The sequence below is a fragment of the Akebia trifoliata genome, chromosome 4, assembly GCF_017979445.1.
Source record: "Akebia trifoliata isolate Shusen 1 chromosome 4, ASM1797944v1, whole genome shotgun sequence".
NCBI lineage: Eukaryota > Viridiplantae > Streptophyta > Magnoliopsida > Ranunculales > Lardizabalaceae > Akebia > Akebia trifoliata.
This window is the reverse complement of record NC_141378.1, coordinates 42,934,333-42,953,958: the sequence shown is the minus strand read 5'-3', so window position 1 is coordinate 42,953,958 and position 19,626 is coordinate 42,934,333. Positions and strand designations below refer to the sequence as shown.

At 34.1% G+C, this 19,626-nt stretch overlaps 2 protein-coding genes across 7 annotated transcripts; both read left to right on the top strand.

Annotated features, from left to right (window-relative positions):
- Window positions 1–506: 506 nt before the first annotated feature.
- Window positions 507–3,568, top strand: LOC147405104 (AAA-ATPase At3g50940-like). The gene is made up of 2 exons (XM_086441243.1): window positions 507–1,618; window positions 3,017–3,568. Exons 1-2 carry the CDS (start codon window positions 608–610, stop codon window positions 3,476–3,478), a joined length of 1,473 nt encoding a protein of 490 aa, XP_086297369.1. The 5' UTR covers window positions 507–607; the 3' UTR covers window positions 3,479–3,568.
- A 2,208-nt stretch (window positions 3,569–5,776) lies between these two features.
- Window positions 5,777–12,075, top strand: LOC147405103 (uncharacterized). 6 transcript variants are annotated; one of them, XR_015178070.1, is made up of 7 exons: window positions 5,777–6,085; window positions 6,916–7,094; window positions 7,251–7,319; window positions 9,108–9,272; window positions 9,526–9,704; window positions 11,437–11,521; window positions 11,808–12,075. XR_015178070.1 is itself a non-coding variant. In XM_086441242.1 (6 exons), exons 1-6 carry the CDS (start codon window positions 6,083–6,085, stop codon window positions 11,839–11,841), a joined length of 360 nt encoding a protein of 119 aa, XP_086297368.1. In that variant the 5' UTR covers window positions 5,802–6,082; the 3' UTR covers window positions 11,842–12,075. The 6 variants fall into 6 exon arrangements, 1 of the variants encoding a protein (XP_086297368.1); XR_015178068.1 differs by having other exon boundaries at window positions 5,792–6,085; window positions 6,972–7,094; window positions 9,114–9,272; XR_015178067.1 differs by having other exon boundaries at window positions 5,792–6,085; window positions 6,972–7,094.
- Window positions 12,076–19,626: the final 7,551 nt, after the last annotated feature.

Sequence of the window (19,626 nt, the reverse complement as noted above, 5' to 3'; positions counted from 1 at the left end):
GTTAAAATCAACAACAAATTCTTTAACCAAATGAAACTTCAGAGAATAAAATTTCGGAAAGTTTTAGTATGGGCCATTTATTTGTTGTTAAAGTAGAATAAGAATGTAGTAAATCAATAGACATTAACACGAGGAGAAGATAAAAATTAAGGACTTCATTTATTTATTTAATTTTGGTTAAAGTACATTTAGTTCTTCAAGGTATCTCTTCATTAGTATTTAATTAGACCATTAATTTTGATGTAAATGTTGCTAGTAAAATAAATTTACTAATTGGATACTGGTGAAATACTCGAAGGAGACCCAATTCTTATGGGGTCTTTAAGATAGTTCCGCAGAATTGGACCCTAACGACAATGGGTGATGGGGGACCCCGCTGACACCATTACGTAACAACCGGTGAGTAGTCTCAAGTCTCGAAGTCAAGTCAAAACTTAAAGACTAGCAGCTTAGGAAGAGTAGAAGAAATTTCATGTCTAACTCTATAAAAATCCAACAAGACTTTGCCCCAAAAGCAAGACCAAAATTATCTTAGACTTCTCTTGTCTTCCAATCCATCAAAACCTCTCCAATTTCATTGAATTTCTAACAGCATCCAAATCCAAATATGTTTTCTCATACCCAAATGCCCTCAACCCAAGCAGTTCTATCCACAGCAGCTTCTCTCGCTGCATCGGCCATGCTAATTCGAACGATGGCCCACGACCTCATACCCCGTGAGGTCCAAAATTTTTTCTTCTCGAGCATTCGAAGACTCTTCAAAGGCCACTCGTCTGATTTAACAATGGTCATTGAAGAATTCGATGGGCTCACCAACAACGAAATCTACATGGCGGCTGAGATTTACCTAGGCACCAAGATATCTCCATCGACTCAAAGACTACGAGTGAGCAAACAAGAAAAGGAGAACAGTTTTAATATCAACATGGAACGAAACGAACGGATCTTAGATGTCTTCGATGGTGTACAATTCAAATGGACATTTGTTTGCACACAAGTCGAAAAAGCATCTTTCCGAAATCCCCATGATTTCAATTCGACTCTTGGATCCGAAGTTCGATCTTTTGAGCTCAGTTTTGATAAGAAACATAAGGAAAAAGTGTTGGAATCTTACTTGCCTTATATACTAAAGGAATCTAAGGGAGTAAAACAAGAGAACAAGACGTTGAAGCTCTTTACAGTGGGAAATGACAGGAGGTACGGAAACATGGGAGAGATATGGGGCTCGATAAATCTTGATCACCCAGCAACCTTTGCTACACTGGCAATAGAATCAAAGATAAAGAAGCAAATATTGGAGGATTTGGAGAGGTTTGTTAAGAGGAAGGACTATTATAGGAGAGTGGGGAAGGCCTGGAAACGTGGGTATTTGCTATATGGCCCTCCAGGGACGGGTAAGTCGAGCTTGATCGCTGCAATGGCAAATTATCTTAACTTTGACATCTATGATTTAGAGCTCACTGATCTCCGAAGCAATTCGGAGCTTAGGAGAATGCTTCTTGCTACTGCAAATCGATCGATGCTTGTCGTCGAGGACATTGACTGCACCATTGAGCTACAAGATCGGTTAGCGGAAGCACGAGTGATGCATCCAGGTCGATATGGACAAGAATCTCAGGTTAGTTTATTGGTCATCTAATAATAAGAAGGAGCTTAAATTAAAATAACCAACATTTTGTAATAGCAATTTAATTATGATCGATTTATGAAAATGTTTGCTGAAAATTTGAAATTTCCATTTCAGCACACAATTCATTTTTATTCCAAAAATGATAAATTATCGCTTTCAAAATTAATTTTAGAAAGAAAATAATTTGAAGTCAAATTACAAAATATACCTTCACAAACTAAGTTGTTCAATAATAAATAATAAATATTATATACTAAATAATAAGGGGGTATTTTTAGTAACTTAAAATATATTTTTCCTATTTGATAAGAATTTAACTCCGAAAATGATAATGGACTATTATCTAAATTACTATCTGCTTTTTTTTTTTTTTGGGTAATTTCTCTTTAATTATTTGTGAACCATATTTTCAAAGGGTCTAGATCTTATATGCCCAGGGAGGAGGGTTGATTGGTTGAAGAGTCGTGCTGGAGCAACATTGAATTTGACATCGTTTCACACATTGGTGCGCAAATAACCGTAGATGCTTTTCATTTGTATCTCGATGAAATTCTTCTATGGTTTTGTACATACAACCACGTCGGCAGTGTCTGAACTGATGTCAATTTCAATGTTACTTCAACATTTTCCTTGGTTTGAAAACTCACTCCCGCACCTCAATCTCAAATATTGCCACATAAATATCTCATTAAAAGCTAAGGTTTTTTTTTTTTTTTTCTAACCGAGCGTCTGGGGCAACTTGTGCGCACCACAACTAATCTCAGGGAGGACTACCATAGCAAGCCACCGCCGTGGTCCCTCTATTAAATCATGAGAAAACCCAAGAGGGGAATCAAACCCATGACGTGCGCCTTACCCACACTTCACTTGCTTGTCCTTGGTTTTCTTTCTTTTTAGTACAATAATTGAGAGATCTCAAATATTGCCACATAAATATCTCATTAAAAGCTAAGGTTTTCTCTCCTTTTAGTACAATAATTTAGAGATCCCTGTAGCAAGATTTCAGGTGTTCGGGAGGGGCTTTCAAGTTTCAAGTTTCAACCCTCCTCCTCCTTCCTGAGATGAAGTCATCTTATTTACCGAGACAACACGCATTATGAAAGTCGATAAAAAAGTGGTTTTGGTAAGAAAAAGTTGATCTTCCAAATGGGAATGTCGTTGTACTACAAGCTGACATGATGAACCCCAAAAATGTCATATAAAAAAAAAAATTACTCATTACGCTATTGGTAACATTTCTTTAAGAATGATCATGTAAAATGGATTTTAACAATTATGGAAACCAGAATCAATTTTGAAGAGTGTGTATTTAGCTATATCTAAAGTTGTGTATTTGTTAATTCATTTGTATGTGTTTTAGTTTGATTCATACTATTTGTTACCTAGGTGACGCTGTCTGGATTGCTCAACTTCATCGACGGCCTATGGTCAAGTTGTGGGGATGAGCGGATCATTGTGTTCACAACCAATCATAAGGACCGACTAGACCCGGCTCTACTGCGTCCTGGCCGCATGGACATGCACATTCACATGTCCTATTGCACTCCTTGTGGATTCAAGCTTCTCACCTCTAACTACTTGGGGATTCATGACCACCCTCTTTGCGAAGAGATTGAAGAATTGATAGGAAATATGGAGGTAACCCCCGCAGAAATCGCCGAACAGCTCATGAAGGGTGATGAACCTGAATTTGTTCTTCGAGACCTCATTGAATTTCTCAACAAGTTGAAAATTGAACAAGTTGAAGCTAAAGCTTTAAAAGAAAAGAATGGAAATGACTGCCAAGAAGGGCAAAAGGAAGAAGAAATTCAGAACATTGAGCAAAAAGAGGATAAGAAAGATGCATGAAGGGAAAAACATAGAAGGAGGTGGAATAAGAAATAAAAATGATTATTTATGGGTGCTTATAATTAATGTTAGATTATATCCTTGGTAGTTCATGATTTCTATGTTCATTTTGGGGTGGGCCACATTGCTTCCAACTATATAATCATTTCTACAATAATTGTTATTCGAATGTTGGAACTAGCTTAGTTAGTAAAGTCTATCCTGTCCCATCCCTGGATTATTAATCTCTTTAAAAATGGATAATAAAAAAGATTTGTGATTTCAAAATTGGAATTTGGTGACAATCTTTAGGGAGTATTTTTGAGATCTAGAGAAGTTGTTGTCCATTTGGTGAAAAAATAATTTCTATCGATATTTGGGTAATTATACTAAAATTTTTGGACAATTGTTCATTTAGTTAAAGCCTTTTGAAAATTGTGGGACCAAGGACATTATCATCCTCAAAAACATGTAATTTGTGTTCTATTTGGATTAGCTTGGTTCGAATTCAGTTTCTTGGTTCACAGTTCATATGTTCGTAGAGGTAGTTTTATAGAATGCATTTAAGTCATTTATGTAGACTCAGTGAAGAAGATGTAGGTCAAGGTGACATGTATCAATTTTAGAACATGGGGATATCTCTACCGTTGTGACCAAAACCCAAAAACAGGAATCTCTAATATTGATTGGTATTCTGTCAATTAGAGAGACATATTTGATGATAACTTGGACTTGGGGACAAAAGCAAAGGTATCATAATCTAAATTCTATCCCGAGCTATAATCATGTTGGATGCCGATATATTTCCCAATGTCGAAATCCAGGCATGAGAGCCAACCATTGGTTACAATACCACCGAAGATGGTGGCAAGATCATTCTTGTGATCAAGTCTGTTTCGCCGTAATTTCTAGATTTTTCTATATGGATATTGTCGGGGTAAATTCTGAGTAGTCGTTCATACCTATAGATTTACATCAACAATCATGATTGATCACATGCATTCAAATGAACATCGAAAATAAAATATAAGAAAAGATGGGAAACATGGTATTTGTTACATTTCCCTCCTTGCACAAGGCTAACACTTAAAAAAAAAAAAAACTGCAGAAATAGGAACAAATATGTAAAACGGCATTAAGCCGTTTCTGTTTAAAAACAGCATTAAACCGTTTTATCTTTTAATTGTAATTTTAAATTCCAAATTCCCATCCCATTCCTTGGGAATGAACTACACTTAGGCCTCTTTCTCTCTCTCTCCTTCGATCAACCTCTCGTTCTCATCTCTCTCGAATTCAGGGGCGGAACCAGGATTTTCTTGTAGTGGGGGCAAACTATGATTAGTTGTATAGTTGAAGAACTTGAATGGAGGGAGGTAATAGGGGTGCACATGGTTCGGATTGGTTCGGATTTTGGCAAAATTTGAATCGAACCAAACATGATCGGTTCTACAAATTTGGAACCGAATCAATCTAATTACCCTATAGAACCGAACCAATCCAAATCAACCTTGGTTCGGATCGATTTTCGGTTCTCATACTTTCAAAATAGAAAAACTAGTATTTTTTTTTTCAAAAGAGGAATCCTTTGGATTGGATCATAAATAATGCCCATTTTAAAAATGAAAATGATTTTATGATTAAATTCTGATTGAAATCAGTAAAAATTGAAAATTAGAAGAAGCTCAATGAGACTAAAAATAATTATAATTTTAAAATTCGTATTTTGAATGGATTAGTGAGGAAACTAATCCATAAATGGTAGATTAACGTATCCAAATCTAGGTTCGTATAGTATATTTCATCTAACAAATACGGCATAAAGATTCTCGTAAAAAAATAAGGAATCAAACTCTTTGAAAAAGTTTTTCTATAAATGGGTTGATTCATTTGAGAGTTGAGAGAGAGATTTGTGTACATTTTTTTTTTTGAATTTTTGTTAGAAAAAAATAGAGAAGATAAAAGTTGAAGACTTTGATGAGTTACCTCTACATAACATATATATATATATATATTATAATAGATACTTCGGATTAGTTCGGTTCTCGGATTGGTTCGGTTCTATTATACCCCTAATCCGGAATCGAACCAAATCAATCAAATTTTTTAATATACAATCTGTACTCGAACCAAATTATGCTCAATCCGAACCAATCCAATCCAAAACGCTTCGGATTGATTCGATTATCGGATTTACCCAATCCAATGTCCACCCCTAGGAGGCGAGGGTGTGGGGGCAAATGGGGAGAGAAGTGAGGGAGTGGGGACAAATGGGACATGTAATTAGTTGAAATTATAGGGGTGTCTCAAAGTTTTGTGGGGCAATTGCCCCACCAGCTCCTTACTAGTTCCGCCCCTGCTCCGATTGACCTCTCTCTCTCTCTCTCTCTTTCGATCTCTCTCTCTCACAGTCTCTTTCGATCGACCCCTCAATTTCTTCTAATTTTCTACGAGTCCTAAATTTTAGGGGCTTAAAGAGGTTTCTAGGGTTTTGGTTTCTAAAGGCGGTAATCTCGATTTGCTATTTGAAGATCAATCTTATATTATTTTTCCAGAACTGAGAGAACATTATAAAAAATAATCTTTCTTACAGAGATATTTTGGGTTTTATCGAACAAACATTTCTTCATGGTGAGTGGTTCTTCCTGCAAAAGATCCGGTTGATTTTTTGGCTGATATTTGTGAGCTTTTCATGAGAATCGTCTTTAGATCTTAGTGGTGAATAAATTTCCTTTTTTTCTTTATTGAAATGAGAGATATATTGTGCTGATGTGGATCTATCTGATTGAGCAGTAGAGATTGTGATTTTAGTCATCTACAGAGCCTGTTTTAATTTTCGTTTATTTTCTTTTTCTATAATAATTTCTACAAATTGTAATCTATCAAAAAATAATTTCTTCAATATGACTCTGTTGGATGTGATTGGATCGCCCTTTTCATGCTGTCGAGCTCTTAAACAAATCTGCTTTTTTTGTTTTGTTTTGTTTTTTTTAAATTCTGCAATAACCAGCAATCGATCCTATGTAGATGCCTCTATTTTATTTAAGATCATCTTGAAATTTTGTAATAAGGATGCATGATTATTCTGATTTAATTAAAAAAAATCATTCTATATATATCGGTCGGAATTTATAGAGATGTGTAAATATTGCTTAATATGCATCAGTGCTGCCTTCCTTTTTCAAGTTAATTTGAACTTACCCATTAAATTGAGCAATCCAAAGAGATGTTGGATTTGAGAATGATTGTTAATTAAGCAATTATATATGTTACATTATAGAATTGGGGGGAACTATTGGTATATTAAGAGCACCACTCTTGAAATGGTGGGTGCATGAAATAGTTTTGTGTCATCACTACCCTGCATGAGTGCAAGTGTATGCAGAGGCAGGGAGGACAACTTTCTTCATTCTCCTATCTGTTCCAAAATATTTATATTCTAAAGTGTGGTTTACTAATAGACATGGATATCCTTAAGCTTTGAAGTAGAAACTTAGATGTCAATGGTTGCATTCAGCTTCCAAAAGGATTTGGTCGACATAGTTTGGGGGGCAATGTTCTTGCTGAGAAATTAGATAGCTTGATGATTCTCACTTGTGAGCATCTTAAATCATGTGCTGAGGGTGGACGTCTGATTAAGGTATTACCTATGTTATATTTATTTATTTTTTTACTTTACTTAGTGCACTCGCATTTGTTTTTTGTCCTTGAGCTTAGCATGTAGGGCAGAAACTAGCAAGTAGTAATAATAACCTTCACATATGTCTGATCCATCTCCTTGTATTTCAATGGTTAGGTATTTGAAACACTTCTCCAGTCATTTCAGATCATTGTTTTGAATGACTGCAAGTCAAAGTTTGCTCAGGTAAGTCTGGTTTTAACTCCAGTTTGTTTATTTTTTGCGCCGTCTCCTTGTCATTTATCTATGTTCTTGATAAGCATTGAATAACAGGTTCTTGAAATCAACATTTTTTTTTCCTTTGGTTATCTCACCTTCACTTTGTGACTTGATTTCCATTTAATTGTAGTTTGTGATGTTCTATGCTTGTGCGTTGAATCCTGAAAGCTTACAAGGTAAATTTTTTTTTTCTTTTTTTTTTTTTTCCTAATCGATACTCAACAGTTGATTGGAAAGAGATCACTTTAACTGTTAGAATTATTTGAATTATCTAAAGCCTCTCATTCTATATTATTTATGATACCAAATTTGACCTGCTGAAATATAAGGTTGGGGGTAAGCTCCCCCCATTTCTCACTGAAGTCAGGCCTCTACTCATGTCCATGTAGGCACCCATGAGCGTGTCATTTAGTATGTAAAAAAAAGTGTTTAATTACATCCAAACCCATATATAATCAGTTGGAAACTCATCAGATTTGTGCAGCATAATATGTGGTTATGATCTTTTAATCACTTTCTCACACACACACACATGCACACTCCCAAGCTTGCCAATTTCCCTTGTTGGCACATGATTTGTTCAGCGATGGTGTGTTCATATTCGCAAGTTCTTCTATTACTAGGAGTCTTCAAAACTAGGACCTCAGAGGGAACTATAGAAGTCTACTGAGGGATTAGTTAGCATGGATTCAAGCAATCCTTTTGCTCTTGAACACCTTTTCTACAAATATTCTTTTTCTATTAAGGTGTGGAACTTTTTTAACTGCCTCTTTCTAGATGAGCAAGTCAGTATAATGACGCCTGGATTACTTCTTAAATGGTGCCTATCGAAAAAATCTCAATTTGGAAGTGTCAATGGAATGATTCCATGGGTAGTATGCTAGAACATTTGGATAACTAGGAATAAATGTATCTTTGAGAACAAGAAGACCTCTGTCCAGGGGGTTATATTCAGCTGGCTGAAATGGTTAAAAGAACTAGAGGATCATCAGGTTTTCAAAGTTCCTTCGTCAGATGATGAAATCAGAAAGCTTCAAGTTATAGGAATGCATAGGAGATCGATTCCTCATAGACGTATTGTCAAAGTCTGCTGGGAAAAACCGCCTGCTGACTGGTTTAAACTCAACACTGACGGTGCGGCAAGAGGTAACCCCGATATTTCAGGAGATGGTGCTATTCTTTGTGATGATCATGGAGAGCTTGTGGCAGCAGGGCACTGAGTTTTCGGAGAAGCAACAAACAATGTAGCTGAAATCCGTGCATGGGTAGTTGCATTGGAGAGCTTTGATTTAATTGGTAAAAATATTATTGTTGAAATGGATTCTACTATCATAGTGATGGGTCTTGCAAGTCAGGTAGTCTCTTGGAGGCTAGACGAATGGATGCATAAGGCATGGACAATGCTATTGAAAATTGAAGTTAGAGTAACTTATGTTTGGAGAGAGGTGAATGCTGTTGCAGACACCCTTGCTGCTGCAGCAATTCATAGTCAACAGTCGATGAAGTTCATATGAGTAATGGAGTTACCTATTAATGTTAAATATGCTTATACTGGAGATAAGCTTGAATTGCCTCAATTTTTACTTGTAAATCGTTAGGGTCTGCCCTATGTACAAATTTTCACATATATAATATAAATCACCTTGCTTGCTTAGCAAAAAAACAGTGACATTTTTGAGGTTATTGAGGATTCTTAACATAACCACACATCATATTTTTGAGGTTAGATAATAGCTTTATCTACCTTGGGTCTAGTGGCAGGTTCTGAACTCGAATAGAATTGCTCTTGTTGAGTTTCTTGCACCTTGGTGTGGTCATTGTCAAGCTTTGACACTTATATGGGAAAAGGCAGCTACTGTGTTGAAGGGAGTTGTTACTGTGGCAGCTCTTGACGCTGATGCTCATCAATTACTTGCTCAGGTTTGAAAACTATAATGTGATCTCTAGATCAAAGTTTGAATCCAACAAAAGATTTTATTTGGAATTATAACATTCATAAGAATTAGTTGTCTTAGCTGTTTTTCTTTACTATATATACTGTGGAATATCTTGGGTCTGTTTAAAATGAGGACTAACACATTACTTGTCATAAGATGTTCTTTCCATATTATAATATAATTTTCAATTGGAACTCTTTTTGTCTTTATCTTTTTTTTTTCTTCTAATAATTCAGGTTTTAGGTGATTGCTTCGACAGTTCTGTTGTTATATCTAATGTTATATACACTGATTTATAGAGGAGTATGGTATTAAAGGATTTCCGACAATAAACGTGTTTGCACCTGGTAAACCTCCAGTTGACTACCAATGTGCAAGGGATGTGAAACCTATTGCTGAATATGCACTCCAGCAAGTATGTTTCGGTGCGAGTACATGGCTAGAAGCTTGGAATTTTCCATTGTAAATTATTTTGTAGGAGTGCCAACTTCTTACATAGCTTTATTTGTATTTTTTTCTTGTTGATAAATCATTAATTACGAATAACCACCATTGTAATATAAAATGGGGGTGAATTTTCTGAAAAAACGAATATTGCATGTTTAAAGATTTACTTGCGTCGCCTTCTAATTCATTTCACTCAAAAAAGTGAAAATGAAGGAAAGAAAGTGGATTGCATATATTTATCCAAAAAAAAAAAGTGGATTGCATATGCAAGCACATTGTATATATGTAGATCATGTCGAGGATTCCAACTCTGCAGTGAGTCATCACCATTTGGAATAACTTCTACATAGGAAATTGGAATTTGAATCTATGTTTATAAATTAGTGATGAAGCTGATTTTTGTCCTGTGTGTCTACAAAATTGTGACTTGAAGGTTAATGGGTCCAAAAGCTATGCACGAGATTTGCACTAAAAAATCTTCTACCTTAAGAAGGATCAATTCAAGACTAAAATAGTTTGTAAGATTTTGGATTGGCATTTGTCCTTGCGTTGGAACATTTTAGGTTCATCGAGACCATTACAATCTATCTATATGAATGAAGCAAATCAACAGTTTGTGTGGAGGTTAGTATGGGAGAAAGCCCTCTTGAGACTTGTGTTACGAGCAATGATACATCTATGCACCACAGGGAAACTCATAGAGGCTCTTAGGAATGTTGATTATTGTAGTTTTGAGGTGCATGCTAGTGGGCTGAATGTCAGAGTATTATGGTAGGATGCATTGTAATAAGGTGTATACTGATACACCAAATCATCTCTTGTGATGATCATGGTAATGATAAGACCAAGATAGGATTAGGATAAATTTTGATGTATCCTAACATAATACTAACACTGAAATGCTCTTTGGAAGAGACTGAAAGGTCACACTCACCTACAATATATCTTCTAACATATATCTGGGTCTAAGTTAAATAAATTTCCTATTGTGTCCAATTGCTCAATTCAATTTTGATGGATGGATGACACATGGCCTTCATAGAATGCGAAGACCTCTTGACTGCAGGCACATTGTAAACAATTCCACAGACAATGTTTATTATGGACAAGGTGAGCATTCCATTGAATATTTCTGGGTTTTCACTTTTCCTCAACAATTGACATTTGATCCATTTCAAGAATGATATCTTTCTGTCACTGGAGTTGTTCCTACCTAGATGGTCACATGAGCTAGGTTTGATAGTTACCACTGAAGTCTGGAGTTAGGTTTGATCAGTTAAAATAAATAGTTTAACTTAATGTCCTCCTTATGAGTGGGCCTCTGTGCAACACAAAAATTCCATCGGAGATGGGACATGTTAAATAGCAGCAAGTTTTTATGAGCTATCAATTATGTTTTGGATAGGAACTTCGAGACAATCTAGCATGAACCTCTGGATCCATATCAAAATTTTCAGGATAATGGAGGTTTAGTGTAAAGGCCATGTGATATTAATGGATTGCATAGTTTGGCTTGAGAAATTAGGATTGCGGTATTTGTTGCACCCAGTGAAGCTGTGACATGGCCTGGATGCGTCATGGACAAGGTATTCACACTTTGAAAGGGTGTTGCATGTGGAAATGTAGAGTAGGATTGGTAGTGCTTGTCGTAACCATATGCATCTTGCTCACAGAGGATTTTTTTTTTGTGCTGTATACAGGCAAGCTATGTGATGCTGCTAAAGTAGCTGGAAAGAGTGTTATGTCCACGACATCCACTGTGACAATTGAACTTGTTTCCCACAGGTAAATCTCAGGCAAAATCAGAGAGGTTTCTCCTGCTGTTCTAAAATTCAAACAGCATGTCTACCTGGTTGACCCTCACCAGGCCAGAGCAAGCCCCGTCTATAAACTCTGAAGACCCTATTTATTTTGGTTTCTGTCCTACATAGTTTCATCGATTATTTTGATTTTGTTCTCTTCATTAGTTATTTGGGTCTCATAGTTACACCCAAAAATCATCTCTTTATTAGTTATTTTTTCCCTCAAGAATGATTAACCGTGGGTGAGTGTTATGTTGTTTCATTTGCAGGCATGGAGAGAAAATAGATGAGGCGATAAGGTAATAAGGTGATATGGAGACAAGAATAGTGATGGATTTGATTATAGCGCAGTGGCTCAAGTGTCTTTTGGAGCGTGTACATAACTCATTTCTTTTTTTGTGGTTCCATCTTGTAATGTATATATGATAATGTAGGGAAGGAGTGATGGGTAGGTTTCTTACTTTAAAGGGGTGGTGGTGATTCACAGTTGATCGATGCTATGTAGACTGAACAAATATTAGAATTAAACTTGGGTAACTAGGATTCGTTCCATAGGGACAATCGTGATTCAAATGTTCATTCGAATTGAAACCAAAATAAAATTTTGAAAAATAGATTTTTAAAACAGATTAGAAAATTGCAGTTAAGAAATGAAATAAAATTGAAATGAAAGTAAGAATAAAGATTGAAAACAATGTAATAGGGACTTAGAGAGATCAAATTAACTTTTGCAAGTCATCCTAATGTTGAATAATTCTCATTTTTAACTCAATCTACATAACAAATCGTTGTTCTTGGATTGGAAGATAAACGATTAATCACTTGAAAGTAACTTGAAAAATAACAATTATGAATCCTAAAGTTAGAGGAGATTATCCAACTTATATTTTAAATTCATCACAAAACATGATTAAGCTTGAACTTATCTAAGTAATAATCATCAAAGTTAGAATTGGAAATACAAAATGAATAATCTCACCTTAAGAGGTTTCATAAGAACACAATCAAAACAGAAATAATGGAATTGAAACATCAATATTAAGATGAACTCGTTCCGGCATCATCGACCTCTCTAAGGAAAGTCTAGTCGATCATCGCAATGAACAAATTATAATAATAGTAAAATAAAGACAACATGGTAGAGAAGAAAGTGAGAAGAGTCTATGTTGCAATTTGATTCCTTCTTGATGATCTTTCAATGAAGTTAAAAGGAAATTTAAAGAACAAAGATGAAAGAAGAAACACTCTTGAAATCTCACTTTTATAAAAACTCTTTCTCTAAAAAAAACTAAAAAATTACAAAGAAATTGAATGAAGAAGAGGAACAAGATGGGCTTTTCTCTAGAGATTAATACTCTATTTATAGAGAAAATCTGTGTAGAAGAGTCCAAAAGTAGCCTCTATTTTTTTTTGCACAAGATGATAAAAGAGGAGAACATGAGTTAAAGATTAGGGCATTCCAAAGTGGGTCCAAATGATTTTGTCTTTAGATTTGAACTCCAAAATGTTGATTTTTGCACAAGAAACACACGTAATCAAATTATTTATATATATTAAGCCTAATTATCATCTAATAACATATAACATGATGTTTCGAGGCTTATCATGATTATTACCTTAATACAGATAAATAAGGACAAAAATTAAGATAAATATCCGGGAAACGTGCGTATAATTCAGTGTTTCGAGACACTCATCAATGGTGGTGATTCCATTTTGTAATTTTGATGGTGAAATATTTGGTAATTTTATTTATTATTACTCATTGTAACTCCTTTTGTATATAAATGAATGTGATAGAGAACCTCAATGTTCTTTGTTTGGGTCAAGTATGACCACGAGTAATAGGTGCGTAGAAAAAAAAATTTAAAAATTAATTTTTTTTTTAAAGTTTAGATATCAGTTTAGGACCACTTTAGATATCAGTTTGTATATCATGTCTAAAGTCTCAAACTTAGGACATTTGTCTTATAGGCATCGGATTTTAAATCGATGTCTAAAGTATGTTTTTGTGTTAGTGGTACAGGTTTGGAACGGTTTTTAATCATTCCAAATTCTAAGTTTTGGAACGGTTAAAAACCGTTCCAAATCCTAAGATCTAGATTCATTAGCGACGCCTCGATCAGAGATGGTCTGTAAATCGTTTCATAATAACTTAGGAACTGTTCCTTATTTTCATTTTTGTTGTAATTTAAGTCAAGTTTCATCGTCAACATGAGTAATTACCATCTTTAACTCCCATAGTGAATATGGATAGATCTATCTCACAAAGTTTTGAACGCAGCTTATGATCATACATTATTGAATCCTTGTTTCTAAAAAGAATTGAGGTCAGATGAACGAATCGTCTTCCCTATTCACTTATGTCCAAGTCCATGTCTATTTTTATATATTTATTATAAGTGTCTTCATATCCACTTTCACTTTCTCAATGCATGTTTTTTTGGGAATTCTTCCCACTATTTCAAGATCTTTTGCTTTGTATATTTCCTCGAACCAGGCCTCTAATCAACCTTCGTTGCAAATGGTCAACTGGCTTTCTATTAATGTACAGGTCACTCTTAACTTTTTCACGAGTTTTTTCATTGATTTGTGATTTGTATGAAAGCGGCCCAATCTTTTCTAGGTGGTACTATAATAAGCTGATGCACCCCATCTAACTTATAAAAGACATGAATGGAGATAGTAAAAGTAGATATAAACACTCTTCAATAAATGGAAACTCTATTATACCCTCTTCTTTCATCTATATAAGAAAGGGATGACACTTCTATTATAAAGATACATAAAAAATCGATGAAGGCTTTTGCTAGAGATTTTGATTATTCCATCAATTACATTAAATCCTAGCAGATCCAAGGAATAGAGAGAGAAGAAGGTGAGTCTAGTATTCAAGAAAGACGGATCGATCTAATTTACGCACAAGGGGTTATTGGATATTTTCTAAAGGTTTTTTCGCACTTGATTCTATTGATCTCAATGGCACAAGGTGAGCTTTTGAATAAACTTAATTATATGAATATCATCATGATAGATATCTTTAATATATATGATTTCTAATTTATGTACATAACATTGTATGGTTTAATGTTCTTGTTGAATGGATTTTTAATGATTAAAAATCTAACATAAGCTCCTTGCGCTTTTGCCCTTCAACATTGTTCAAATGCTCCTTTTGCCTCTCTTACGAATTTCTTGTTCTTTTTTCCCTTCATGCCTTTCTTCCTCTTTCTTAACTTTCAAAATTTTTGCTGCTTCTTGTTCAATTAAACACAAGGTGAAAAAAACCCAAATTTGATGGCCTTGGATTGTCAAATTTCATAAAATACGCTGGACCAAGGGGTTGAATTGGCGTCGAATTTTTCATTGTCAAAATTTTTTTGACGAGTTGAAAATATCAAATTTATGAAGGATAGGAGAAATTTGACAGCTTTAAGCTGTCAAATCTGGGAACATCAAGAATTTCAATGGTCCTGGACCGTCAAAATTTAGTTTCTAAAATTCGTGGGGCTTGGCCCATCAATTTTTTATGTCAAATTTTCCAATTTTCAGATAGTGAAATGAGAGACTCAATGATGTCTTGAAATACAATTTCAGGTTCATCATCTTTCATAAGCTGTTTGGCAACTTCTGCAGGGGTTACCTCCATGTTTCTATTAGTTCTTCAATCTCTTCGAAAAGAGGGTGGTCATGAATCCCTAAATGGTTGGAGGTGAGTAGATATATGAAAATGCATGTCCATGCGGCAAGGACGCAATAGAGCGGGTCTAGTTTGTCTTTGTGATTAGTTGTGAACATGATGATCCTCTCATCCCCAATACTCGACCATAGCCCATCGATGAAATTAAGCAATCCAGAAAATGTCACCTAGTTAACAAAATGCTATAATAAAATTAAAAAAGATAATGATATTATCACACCATTATATTATAAATAAACACCTTAATTTATTAACTTCATAATATAATGGTATGGCAATATTGATATCCCTTTTTGAAAAACATAAGAAAGAAAGAAAAAGAAACATTTGTTGGACGCCATTGTTTTTATTGCTGAAACCAACGGTTTGAAATCTTGAAATCTAGAGTCTAATGTCCACTGAGTTGAGTCACAACATGAAAAAAGCTTATATTTGATGGCCCAAGACCGTCGAATTTCATAAAATTTGATGGACCAAGGCGTCAAAATTTTCATTGTCAAATTATTTTTTTCGACGGACTGAAACCATTAAATTAATGGAGGATTGGAGAAATTTAATGGCTCTAAGCCATTGAATTGGGGATCATAAGAAATTTCAATGGCCATAAGCCGTCAAAATTCACTTTATAAAATTCGTGAGCTTTGGCCTGTCGAATTTTCTTGTCAAAATTTTCAGTTTTCACATAGTGAGTCAAATCCAAAAGTCACAAGTTAGCATCAAATATATAAATTAAAACCCAATTAGGTGCACTTTGAGTTGACTAAGAAATTTTTGGAGTTGTCATAGCAAGATGGTTGCATCGGTGTGGCCCATGGACCTACATGTTCAAGTATTTTTCTTTGGAAATGATCCTATTATTAAATGTCATCCATAATAAAGGTAATATAACTTGGGATACTGCTTGATCCTAAGTCCCCATTTTTTTTAGCCTAGAGTTTACTCGTACCTACAACATGATCATCCTCTCAAGGGTTAAAGGGCTAAAAGAGGAAAGACAATAGAGTTGTAGGGGTGTTATTGTTAAATGAGTAACAAAGTCAACACAAGAAAGTTGGAGGTATTATTGGTAAAAAAGAGAGAAGGAAAGAAAATAAGTTAGATATTATTAAAAAAGAGAAAAGACAATAAAGTTGAAGGGGACATTCAAGAGAGAAAAGTGACTAAAGTTAAATGAGACATGTTAAGAATACCCCAATTATTGAAAGGCCAAAGTTAAAATTTTCCTTATATGGGGTTAAAAGTGTTGAAATAGACTGATTATTGGTGAGGAGGAGATCATCCTCACAAAAAATCAGCCCATTCCAAAACTTCTAATCCCATAAAAAATGATTTACAAAAAAATAAATGATCCACGATTCTTCAACTTGTTTTGATGGGTTAGAAGTTTCAGATGTACTGATTTTTTGTGAAGATGATCTCCTCACTAAATCAGTCCATTCCAAAACTTTTAACCCATATAAGACAAAAAAAAGTCAATTGTTCAGGGTGCCTTAAGTAATAATTGGGGTGCCTTTAACACATCCCAAGTTGAAATTGTCTACAAAATTGATAACATTAAAAAACATTGAGGGAAGACAACCATTGTATTTTATTTTATATATTAGACTTTACCCGTACCTATGGTTGTTGTGTTTGAAAAGTTTATACCCTACAAATGAAATTGGAGTAAGATCTACCACTCTATATAAAAGGTTCAAAGTTGTAGTTACATGGTTTAAAAATCGAGTATGTCGTCTGGTCATCGTAGACTTGACAAATTCATCTCATCTTGAATGAGTTAAATTATATATAGACTTTCCCCCACTTTTCTTTGTCAATAATAAAGCTACCTCGCCAATTTTGAAACTGATGACATGACTCACTTGACCTCAGTTTTCTTAATAGACTAAGAAAAAGACCTATATGCCCTCATTTTCAACTTCTAGTCAAAAGCTTGATTTTTTTTTCTTTCTAAAATTAGTTATCTTCAATCTTTATGCCATATTTTCATAATCTACTCAAATTTATCTTCAACTAATTTGGTTTTGACTTAATATTAATCCTACAAAAAAATCCCTAGAGTTTTCTACCAAAAATTCCATTGTTTTCTCCCTTCATACCCTATTTTATTTCCTTTCCGTAATCAAACATCTTCAAGCTCTTCAACATCAGATCTAGTCCATCATTTTCTACTTCACCGCTACTTATCATAGAAAAGCCTAGATTTTTCTACATCAAATACCATCATTTTATACTTTAACAAAAATCATATCTTTCCTCCAAGTTTGAAGGTTGAATTATATTGAAGTAGCAAGAATCTTAAAGTTGAAAATGATTAAGGTAAAAAAAGTTAATCAAAGAGGTTGAAGATGACTGGTTTTGAGAATAAAACTCAAGGGTTTTTGGCTAGAAGTTGAAGACGAGTGCATATGTATGGGTCTTTTTTACATTAGTCTATTAAGAAGACCAAGGTCAAGGATAGCATCTCATCGATTTCAAAACATGTGGGGTATCTTTGAAATTCACCAAAACATGAGGCCATGTCTAATCAAATTAAATTATTTAAATAAATTTCAAATTATATATTAAAGTATATTTATATTTAAACAGTGATATACTTTTTTTATTAAAGAGTTGCTATTGCCACACCAACTTTTACTAATGCCACAACAATTCCTACTTAAATCACCAAAGAATTACATGGTTGGTGTGGCATTAGTAAAAGGTGGTGTGACGATAGTAACTCTCTTCTATTATAAGGTGAGCTTTTTCACAAATTATTATAAAGCAGTAAATGACTGAAAGTAAATAAATAGTACGTAAAGAAAAGAAAATGTCTAGGGGATTGAATCCACAATGAGACAACTTAGTAGTTAGCGTTAGTAATTAAGTTATATCTGTTGAATTACTCAGGTTAAGATTGCGTCAACAATTTTTAACCTGGAAGGTAGAAAATTAGAGTCCAACAGTCTGAGTCTGAGGGATCCTTCCTTTCTTGGATAATAATTCTCAATGATTTAGAATCATTATTGAGCATCGACCATAAAGTGACTTAACCCGAGAATGGTTGATCACAAGTTTATGATTAAAAATAAGGAAAATTACAATTTAGGATTTAATTATGAGATTAGCCCTATTAATCTTTAAAATATTTTAAGACATAAATTAAATTACCAAACTAACCATAAAATTTGCTCATGACTTCCTCAATTCCCTAAATGGGAAGAGTCTAGTCGGAAGTCATCGCAAGTTCAACATGGCAAATTAAAATTAAAGAAAAGAGAAAGAGTAAGAGATAAAGAAATTTAAAGCGTCGATTGATCTTTGATTTTTTCATTACAACGGTATCGAGACCTTCCATCTTCTTACTTGCAAAATTAAAACTATCTTAACTTATCTAATATTTACAAAAGATCATGACCTCAAAATAAAAATCAAATGAGAAGAAGTTGAGGAGGAAAAGAAATGAAAATGGAAAGAGAGTAATTTTTGGTTTGTAAGATGTAAGGTTTAAGATGTGTAATTGGGGGATTTTTATAGGAAAATGGATGGATTATTTAATTATATTTGAGAAAACATGGATGAGAAAATTGGATTTATTATTATTATTTTTTTTAGAAACATAGAGGAGGGAATCAAGGAGTGGTTTTTGAATATGTGTTTGTAGAGAATGATTAAGGAATTTGGGTTAGGTTTGATGGGTTTTAGATTGGGTTGGATAATGGTTTTTGGGTGAATTGGGTTTGATTATAGGTTTGAGTTTTAAAGCTCATTGGACACAATTAAGTGAAAAAGCCCAAGATTTTACAAATTGAATTGGAGAAGGCCAATTGCTTGAATTGGGTTGCACAAGTTCGTGTGACTTCCCGTCAGATTCATTAATTTCTTCCATCTTTTCGCACCATCCTTCCTCTTTTCGATTACACTTCTGTCAATAATAATAAATATCATCAAATATATCACAAAATTAATAATTTAACAAGATTTACAATAGTTATGCACGTGATGATTTTTATACGGTAACCTCGATACATCTCGGATTATTAATTGAAAAACTTGTCTTTTTCACGATTTATTAGGTACCAAAAAAGCATATTCTGGATACCAATCATTTATATTATTGGATTTTAGATTTTATACTTAGGGTCAAGGGTGTCCAACATGATTTTTCTACTCATGAAAATAACAAGTTAAATAATAAAATCAAAACTTTTTATATTGAATGATTTATCAATTTTCAGAAATATCCGACGCTATAGGTTTAAAATATTTTTTAATTTTACTTTGCATAAATTCAGGTTCACTCCAACGTACACGAGTATGAATTCATATCCGAAATCCAAATATCTACACATTCATATCTACATCCAATGCAACCTGTAAAAAAAAAGTTGGATTTGAACCAAATG